The 10,208-nt window shown below is 46.5% G+C and overlaps 1 protein-coding gene across 1 annotated transcript in view; it reads left to right on the top strand.

Moving 5' to 3' along the window:
• The first annotated feature begins 904 nt into the window (after positions 1-904).
• The window catches only part of HHIP (hedgehog interacting protein), a 73,621-nt gene continuing 64,317 nt past the window's right edge, over positions 905-10,208 (top strand). The window contains exons 1-2 of the mRNA XM_064149491.1: positions 905-1,758; positions 8,608-8,803. Of these exons, the coding sequence (XP_064005561.1) occupies positions 1,492-1,758; positions 8,608-8,803 (463 nt within the window). The 5' untranslated portion in view covers positions 905-1,491. The remainder of the gene's footprint in view (positions 1,759-8,607; positions 8,804-10,208) is intronic.

Raw genomic sequence — 10,208 nt, 5'->3', positions numbered from 1 at the left:
AGGGAGGGGCTCTTTGGGTACAAGCCCTTTCCCCCCTCTATTTCAGGGACTTTATTTCAGGCCTTTGCCCTTGGCTGGCTTCATCTGGTCTTGCACCTTTCTCCTCCCCAAATTCCCTTCGCTCCTGCTCACACTGGGCTGGCCTTTCCCTTTCCAGCTGGCTGCTGATCCCCCAGGTGCTTCCTTGCCACAAAGTGCCTGCTACTTGGTTCACCTCACCCTTCTCAGATGCTCCTGTTCTCAGCACACCAGGAGAACATTCAACCCTCTAAACTCTGCTCCCCCCTTACCGTCACCAATTGCCGCCGTGCCAAAGGCCACCATTACCAACCGCTCGTACTTGGAAACCGGTTGGCACGGAACGAGCAGTGCTGAGGGACTGAGCCGGCTGCACCCCCGCCGAAAGTGACGATGCTACTGGGGGCTGCCGGCACTTGCCACCTCTCTGCCCTGTCCCCGTCGACGCCTGCCCCGCGCCTGGCTCTGGGCTCAGGGACTGGCTAGGGGGCACCAGGCGGGCGCAGAGCAGCCCCTCCGCCGGGCCGGCCAAGCGCCGCTGCGCCACGCCGAGGCGCCTCTCCGCCAGCTGTCGGGGGAGCAGCACGCACCTACAGCGCTCGCCTCTCACTGGGCTCCGCGGGTTCCCGCCGAGACAGGCCCGGCCGGGAGAGCGAAGGCGCTTCCCTTCACATGACCGCAGCTGCACCTCTTCGCCGGGGCGCGGGGAGGGTACGAGGACCCCCCGGCCAGCACCGGGAGCCCGCTACGGGGCAGCGCGGGGCGGTGCCGCTCGGGCCGGCCTGGCGGCGGGAGGGGTGGGGTGGCGGTGACGAGCCGCGCGCGCCCCGCCGCTTCCCGCCGAGCCCCCGCGGCGGCGCGCGCGGCCGGTGCGCGGGTGACGTGCAGGGCGCGCGGTGGCAGCACCTCCCCGCGCGCGGCTTAAAAAGAAGAAGAAAAGAGGGAGCGAAACATGAGAGCCCTGCTGAGCCGCCGCCGGCAGCAGCGCAGGGGGCATCGCCCGGACCGGCCGCCACCGCCGTCCCGCCGCGGGGACACCCTTCCTATGGGACGACGACAAGTGAAGGGCTGCCGCTGCCGCCACCCGCTGCCCGGCCCGCCCCGAGCCTCGGCGCCTCGGCGCGGCAGCTGCTAAACCTGTGCCACTTGCGCAACTTCGCCGGCTTCGAGCATCCCTCCTCCCGCCCGGGGCTCGGGGGCTTGTTTCACTCCCCCCCACACCCCAATCGCCGCCGCCGCCACCACCCCGTTCCTGCCTTTTCGCGTCCGACTTTTTGGAAGCGGGGGTGACCGAAGCGCTTTTTTTTTCCTCCGTAGGCTTTTTTATTGCTACCGTTATTCTTCTCCAGACTTTCCCCTTCTGCGGGAGGGAGGTGGTTTCCTGATCTGAAGTGCAAAGCTAAGTCAGTGGGATTCCCCTCCTTCTCCCTCCCACCCCCCTTTTTTTGGGTGCATTCACACGCTCCCTCAGGCATGATGCTCAAGATGCTGCCGTTTAAGCTGCTGCTGGTGGCCGTGGTTCTGTGCTTCTTCGAGGGGGATGCCAAGTTTGGGGAGAGCGGCTCCCGCAGGAGAAGGTGCCTCAACGGGACCCCTCCGAGGCGGCTGAAGAAGCGGGACCGGCGGGTGCTGTCCCCGGAGGCCCCGGGCGGCGGGGAGGCGATGTGCCGCGGCCTCTACCCACGCCTGTCCTGCTGCTCCCGCACTGACGCGCAGGGGCTGCTGCACGCCGAGGCGAAGGTAGGCACCACCTAGAGCTGCTTCGGACTTTCGGGGGAGCTTTCTGGCTTTTTGGAGGTGTTTTGGGTGGTGGTGGTGGTGTTTTTTAGCGTGAATCCCGCGCACCAGTCGCTAACCTGCTGCGTTGCTGTGCGGGAGGGATGCAGCGGCGGGGGCTGGAGGGGAGGGGGTGACAGGACCGACCGTTCTGCCCTGGAGGGGACGGGCGCTCCGCAGGGAGGGCGCTTTGCCAGCCGGCGGAGCTGCCGGAAAGTTACTTTCTGTGCGCGGCGGTGGAGTTTGTGGCCGCGGCCCCGGCTCGTCCCGAGGCACGGCGGAGGGTCGGTGCAGAGGGGCCGAGCTGCCAGGAGGTACCGCTGCTCGGGTGCGGTTCAGGAGGGGCATTTGGACGGGCTTCAGCCGCCCCCCAGGCACCGGCAGCAACCGGGCCGTACGTTCCTGCGGCGGAGGTGGTCCGGTTTACTTTTGTTTGGGGCGAAACACCTTGTCCGGTTTGCTCCGCGTGTCTAGTCAGGAAGGGGTTTGGTGAGCCGCTGGAACCGGTGTACCGAAACTTTGTGAACAGCAGCCTCCTCGGGGCCCGTGTGTTAACCGCTGACGTGCACCCACGTCCCGCTTTGGGACCCTGAGCTAGCAGCTGTGGCTCCTGACCGGTTCCTTCTCAAGGTGCTGTGAGATGAACCTGCCTTCTGCCGTTACCTGGCAGCCTCCCTGCCCAATTTCGAGCTGCGGTCATGTGAAGGGAAGCGCCTCCTCTGCTCACCCGTTTCTTTAACATGGTCATTTCTCTGCATCCCTCAGCAAGTTAAATTCAGCTTCTCAGCCTGTTGCTTAGATCTCCAGACGCGTTGATACCTAAGCCTTCAGGATCGTGTTCCATAAGCTCTGATGACCTGTGTTGCCTCCAGGGGTAGGCACAGGGAGAGAAGTTGCTGGATAATGTCATTAAGAATCACTGCACGTCAAATAAACAATCAGGTGTCTTTTTATTTTTCTTGCCTTTGCTTTTTTCCCTTTTTTTTTTTTTTTTTTTTCCTTTTCCATCATGGTTTAACTTTAATTAAGAATTCCTCAGTTACAACTCTGTAGTTGTCAAGGTCTGAGAGACTCTTGGAAAACTTGTGTTTCAGTCTTGCTGGCCCAAGCATAATGAAAAAAAAAATACCCAGCCTGAATCGAATTTTTATGCTCAGTTCACGGTAGATTTCACTCCATTCTCATGTAAACAGCTTCTACGAATCAACATATGTGTCTGGGTGGTATCTCTCACTTTGTTTTGTAACAAAAAGCCATATTGCATCATTTAATTTGCTCAAGTCATGCAAATAGGAAAAAATCAATAGGACAAAAAGGGGTCGACTTATCCTCCTCCCCACTAAACTGCTGCCCACACACAGAGTCCTGTTGCTTATGGCAAAAGAATAACAACAACACCATTGTGTTTGTTAGTTGGTTCACTAATGGGTGAAACTGGAGAACATCATTCTCCTTCAGTCCCCAGCTCTGTCCAAATGTTCATGCCTTTTGAGGGAGCATTTGTCCTACCCCCTCTATTCCCAGATGAGTGAGAACTGTCTTACTGCAGGTTTTCAGCTGCAGATCTCTCTTTATTCATACCATATGCAGCAGCAGTTTGAGATTCAAGGCAGATATATTTCTTCATGTTGTCTAGAGACAGTGTCATTAAGCTCCTGTGTGATAATTGAATTAAACTAGAAACTAACCACACACAGATAACCTGAAAGATCTAGCTGGGAAAAGTTAAAAAAAGGGAGGGGGAGAAGGGGAAGGAAAAAAAAAAGAAAGGAGGAAGACTGGAAAATATGTCCTTAGTTCACCCTGTTTGCAATGTCTCAGTGGCATATATGCTACTGAGATTATTCAGTGCTTGAGACTCTTCTGGCAATTAGCTGAATGCAGTAACTTGGAAGTTGAATTATGGTTAGTTTTCAGTCTTCAGGCAGTTGAAGGGTTTATTCTTTTCTAACTATTCCCTTTGAGGTTTTGGTTGTTTTGGTTTGTTTGGGTATTTTTTAATATAAAATACACTTTTTAGGGAATATTATTTTACATTATTTTAAAATCAAACTGGTTTTCAACAAAGATTAACGTTTAGGAAGCTCTCAAATCTGTTTTATACTATTGATACCTGCTCAGAAAAAAATGTCAAAGCACGTGCCGTTTATACTTGACAGGAGGAGGTGGCCATCCCATAAAACACATGGCATACTATTATGGGATACCTTTGAAGAGCACACTTCTAAAAGCACCTTTTTTTATAGTGTTTTCTGCTACAGTTCCAAGCCCATCTTTCATAAACTGCACAATCCATGTACATGTCCGAGTGGCTGTGACATTAGCAGAAATCTGAACGCTGGCCCCTTGACTAAAAAGAAATTAACTGAGCATACTCAGTCAGCATTTTCATGAGAGCTTGGTTTAGATTCCGGATCTTTGAGGAATTTTGACCAAATTATTGATCTGTGTTTACAGTGAGAGCACTGCCATTGCTTGTGGGTTTGGGAGCTACCGTGATGAGCGGATACAGCACTGCACTGGCTCGACTAAGAGTTTTGCATCTTGTTGTTGACGTTTAACTCTTTGTCTTCTACTTTTCTGTTTATGAAGGACTACTGCTTCCCAGTCAAACTTTGTAGTAGCAGCTTATCTAAAAGTTTCCTTGCAGTCCGAGAGGCAAGGAAGTCCTCTCTACCTTGGATGGTTTCACAGCCAAGGCCGTCAAGGAATGGGTGCAAAGTAATTGTTTTCAAGTGTGCCCTTTTACAATCATTTGTTTGCTCTGGCTCTTTCACGAACAAAGGCTATTGTTGAACGTATCCAACTAAACAAATAACTCATCTTGGGGTCCCTTTAACAGCTGCCTTAGTACAATGATCTATTTACATATTACCCTAAAATTGAAACTGAACTCTTTAATGACATAATCCAGCACTATAATACAGAAGAAGCATATGTTCAGCCCAACAGCTGAACAATCCTCCAAGCATATGATTTTTAGGCATAAATTCTTGGATATCAAATACATCTTAAAGCAATGACTTATTTCACTGAGCTTTTTTTTTCTCTCTGCTAGCATCAAAATGATGCTGCCCTTCTCAAGCTAGATAGGGCAGAGTACACAAAACAGATGACAACATCCAGCGTAAAGAATTTCTGTCTATTGTGCTGTCTTCTATTTCTTCTTGTCCGCACTGTTCATTTTGTTGATAAACCAATTTAGTATGCTATGCTTTCCTATGCATTCCAGCATTTATCTTACCTTTAGTCTACTCGTTTTCCTTTCATGTGGCTGGAGATTAAAGGATGATCTTACAGATGTTGTAAATTAGTCAGCAGCAGGCATAATCATTATTAGGCATGTTGCAATAAATGTTTGGAAGTTTTACATATTTTCCAGAGCACAGTTAGTTTAAACCACTGCAGCCTGATGGCTTCACATAGGACTTTAAAAACTGAAGCAGGAAATTAGTTTACATTTCTTCAAAAGACCAAAGCCATTGTCAACTTTAAGGTCATTTTCAAAGTAGAGATCCAGCAGAAGAAGTTTCATGCAAATAAGTGTTTCAGCTTTCGCTTGAAACTGGTTTAATATACTCCAGGATAAATACATTATTGATTTTACTGAAATTCAGACTGGAACAGTTGTCCTATCTCCCAGCCAGAACAGAGTTATACATCAGACCTCACACAGAGCAAATGTTACCACTCTATTTTGCTGGAGCGTTCTAAAAGTTAAATAACATTGTACTTGATTTTCAGATAATTGATTGACTCTCATTCCTTAATCTTCTGATTAGCTATTATATGACCAAGATTCATTCCAGAAATGACATGAGGGGGTGAATTCCTGTGGTTAATTCCTGGATAGCAGCTGCTCAGGGGGATTAGGATCCTTTTGTCTTAACATTGAGGACTGAAATGTTGGCAAGCATTACTTCTCCCATATCACCAGGCAATGTCAATTACGTTTTCCACAAGAAAGAGTAAATGAGCTTTGCTGTCCTGTCATTTTATTTTCCCCTCCTGTTCAGGGTGCATTCTGGAGCCTTTCCAGTAGAAATACAGTTTTCTATCTGCATCGCTGTGGAGTTAATTCAATAAACACACTGAATATTTACCTAGCAATAGCTTGCGTTTACTCATACTTCTAAGCACACCATCATTCTGCTACCACAAGAAAGGCTGCTGCCTGAGATCAGCTCCCTGATGAAAACACCTGAGACCCTTGTGAAGCAGGCGATACTACTCAATGTCGGCCAGCCCTCGGAAGAGGCCATGGTCACAGTGTGCTTTCCTTTGGAGAAAACACCAAAACAAGGCATTTCATCCTTCTTTTAGGCAAGGTCCCAGCTTCTTGGTGACACAGCAGTCATAAAAAGCAGGAGTTATGGATAGTGCTTTCAGTCATCCCCTCTTGGCTTCAGACTGGCAGACAATGACTGTGTGAATTATCCAGGGCACTTCCCATCAGAAGCACAGTAACACCAAGTACCAAGGTCTGGATACCATCATCACATAAGAAGGTCCAGCTACTGCAGAAGCCTCAGCAGTGTGGATTACTGCAAGTATAAAAAGTCTGTTCTCTGCTACCTGGATCACAATCCTGGGCAGTCAAGTTCAAAGACTTAGTTACTGTGTATTTTGGTTATAGTTTATTGTTGCTAATACTATATTTCCAGTTCTTATCCTCAAAGCATTTTCCCCCAGATCTACCACACCTAGAACAATATCTAAAACTCCAGAAAGAAGACTAAGGTTAACAGTTCTGCTGCTGTGGCCCGTGGGAGCAGTCTAGCAAAAAGAACCTTAACTTTTCTCAGGAGAAAAAAAAGTGGTTGTGGAAAGAATTCCCCAAGAATTCAGCACCACTGCAAACTTTTTGCCATAAATGCAACAAGAAATGAATCACTTACTGCCCTCTCCAAAGATGTGAGCAGAGAGATAATAAACCAGATGTGGCAGATGTTAGTCACGAGTGACTAGACCTGATGATCTTTTCCAACTGAAATTCTGTGATTCTACTTAATTGCAGGTGCAATGAAACCAAGGATAATCTGAGAAGAGATAGCCCAAATAACAGAACATTTAAAGCATTTAACAATCCTGACAAAACTGGAGGAGTCCCTTTTGAAGCTAATGGCAGCTCTTCCAGAACAAGGGTAGAAGCCAAATGATGTTCTTCTAATCAGCCATCCAACTCACACCACTAAACTTTACTAGACCTTTCAAATGGCCTTGTGATAATATGTCTATGGGAGGACTAACTTTTCCTGGAGACAGTTTGTCTTCTCAATGACTGTTCCTTTCAACAGGATTTTGTGTAACTGTGCAGGACATACATTGTGCAATCTTTTGGATATAAACCTGTAAAACAATGGGCAGTGCATTCCTCTCAAGTGTCCAAGGTTTGCATGATTATGAGCTTGGGTTCAGGACTGTGTTACCAAAGTACCAGCATCCTAGAAGAGACCCTACCTATGAGACGGCATACTCAAGCATGTCAAGAACCTTCCTGTATTGAATAACTTATTTCAACCAAAGCAAAATTCACTTTACTGTTAATGTTGCAAGGGAATGATGTTTGAAAGTCCTACAGAGATGTGAACTACAGCAAAACTGTCCTAGCATTTCCAAATGTGCTATTTACAAATGTTAGTTACTGCATTGATATTTCTTAGTGTGCCTTACAGTCTTTGTTTGTAGTGCCATTAAACAAATAGCAGGAAGAACCTGAGCTTTGGTTCTGCATTGGATCAGATTCAGTCCTTCTCGGCTGAGGACACATTTGCCACTACCCACTGTTGGGATGAATGATCAGAAGACAGTCCAATGTGGTTAAGGAGAGCTTAACAAAGTGAACTGTATTGAAAAGCTACTGAAGATCACTGTGTTGGTTTCCATTATCTTTCACAGTCTGATGACACTGTGCTCCTTAGGCTCCTGTGTTTACTTTTAAACACATCATCAGTGGTGGCTTTGTGCTTCTTCAAGTACTGCATGTAAAGTATGCTCCCTTTTCAGGACAGAGTTACAGTTTCAGTCTAGAGACAAACAAAATCCACTTTTTTGCTTATAAAAGAAGATGTCTGTAAACACAGAGCTTTTCCCTCCTGCAAGTGTTTTGCATTAGAGAGCAAAAGGCAGAGCAGCCTTTAAAGCATGAAAACTCAAGGCACCTGCTGAACAGTCACTTCAGCAGCTGGACTGTGGTAGTGCTCAAGATACACCTATTTAGCAAATACCTAGCTACGTTTTTCCTGATGTGTTTCAATGGATTGACTTTGTGATTAAGAGATTGTGGACATGTGTTTTTAAAGTGATCCAAAACACTCCATCTGCAACGTGAGTCCATTGGTCGGGGCCTGGAACAAGCTGTTCACAATAGTGGTGGAGTCAGAGGTAGTGACTCCACCAGTCTGGAGGTTTGAAGGAGTTCGAAAGAGCTGGAGGCGTTAAAAAAGCCTTACAGACAGCAGCACTTAGGGACATGGTTTAATGGGCATGGTGGTCTTGGGTTGATGCTCAGACTTGATGGCCTTCGAGGTCTTTTCCAACTGTAATGATTTTATGATTCTGTGAAGTAAGTTGAGTACTATTCTTATCTAAGAAAGAGAAGCAAGTGCTTAACATCTCACTGTACCGATGGCATATTGCACAGCAGTAACTTTTGCCCTCCCGGAATAGTGGCCTGAAACATGCTGCATTTCTGCTAGCTGTGTGGGTTCCACTGACATTAACTGTTATTATTAGATCATGTGGTCTTTTTTGTCTTGTGTAAAATGAGGAAACAGGTCATATGCTTATTTGTCTCTGATTTGTGGCTTGCAGATACTTTCTGTTACCAACAACACAGAATGTGCGAAGCTACTGGAGGAAATCAAATGTGCACACTGCTCACCTCATGCTCAGAACCTATTCCACTCACCTGAGAAAGGGGAAACACCTGAAAAAGAACTAACTCTTCCCTACCTGTGCAAAGACTATTGTAAAGAATTCTATTATACTTGCAGAGGTCACATACCAGGTAAAACCTATAACAAAATCTGGGGCAAAGGGATGTCTTGTTTGAAATGTTGATATTGCCTGAGCAGTTACAGGGCAGCTCTTCACTGAGTGCAATCCCCACTGACATCCAAAGGATGTTACCCAAGTGAAACAGAGTATCTCAGGGGTTTATATAGTGAAGAAATACTCTGAGCACTTTCTTGTCACCCTCCTATTAAACAGTCTGTGTTGTCAAAGGTGCCTGAAACTATTAGCTCTGTTGAAGTACTAGCTTGTGCATTCGTATCATGTAAGCAAGCAGTTGGCCATCCAAAAGGCTCTTCCCAATGATAGATAGCTTTAAAACACAGGAAATAAAGGCTGCTGCTTGCTGTAAACTCAAAGCCAATGAGTAAAAGGTTTTTTTCTGGTTTTGTTACCCTAGAAACTGATGTTTTTTCCACAGGGTCCAAAGCCCACTGAAATCAAAGGGAGCTGTTTGACAGACTTCCATGATCTTTGAGTAACTTACAACACACTGTTAACAAGTTCTTTTCTAACCTAACACCGCCTCACCATGGTTGGTAGAGTTAGCTGGGTATAACCAAAACCAGAATTTGACTTGTGTTGCCTAAGACAGTCACTAATGTGTGCTTTCTCTTGTAGCCACATCAACAAAATAATCACAGGAGACGGACAGTAGAAATACTGTCTTAATACACTGTGATATTAAATAACATCTCTGGTATTCTCAATAGTAAATTATTTATATGTTTAAGGCTGTCATTTTTAAACTATGCTTTTTTCCCTGTCCAAACACTACTTACAAGTAATGCCACACAGGAGAAAATAATTAAACTGGTTAAGATTTATTTTTTTACCAGCAACACAGACTGGGGGGAAAAAGAGGGGGAAAAAAAAAGAGTTGATAGTGGTATGAAAAATGAATTTGTGAATAGTCATTTTCTGACATATGGACACAACTTTGTAACGTAATATAAACATATTTGAGGAAAGGGGCTAGTTTGAGTGGAGGAGATTTGGAGGAGGTTGTAATTGTGTGCGTACAGTGTGTACTTGTTTGCTCTGAAATCCCAAGAGCTCAGGGATTCTTTGCAGCCTTCTTGCATTGAGTTGAGAAAGCAGCTTGAATTGACTTACTTTTCCCCGTTACTGTGGTTTCACATGTATCTCAAGCCATTCAAATATGAAAATATTATTATTGTCTTTATAAACTAAGAGATGTTTCTAAGGCTTTCTTAAACCAGCTGTGTCTTGCTCTTTATCACATTCCCCGAAGCAAAGCAGAGCAGGTCGCAGTTGCCAAGACTGCCTGCTTCAACGGCGATAACAGATCAGATACTCTAAACGTTTGGGCCTGTGTAAGAAGTCAGTGCAAAGACTTTGTCTGACGTGGGTTTGCAGCTAGTGCAAAGGGTTAGCAG

Source organism: Pogoniulus pusillus, chromosome 10 (genome assembly GCF_015220805.1).
Source record: "Pogoniulus pusillus isolate bPogPus1 chromosome 10, bPogPus1.pri, whole genome shotgun sequence".
NCBI classification, from domain to species: domain Eukaryota; kingdom Metazoa; phylum Chordata; class Aves; order Piciformes; family Lybiidae; genus Pogoniulus; species Pogoniulus pusillus.
Note: the sequence above shows the minus strand (reverse complement) of the source record. Positions and strands in the feature narration are given on the sequence as shown.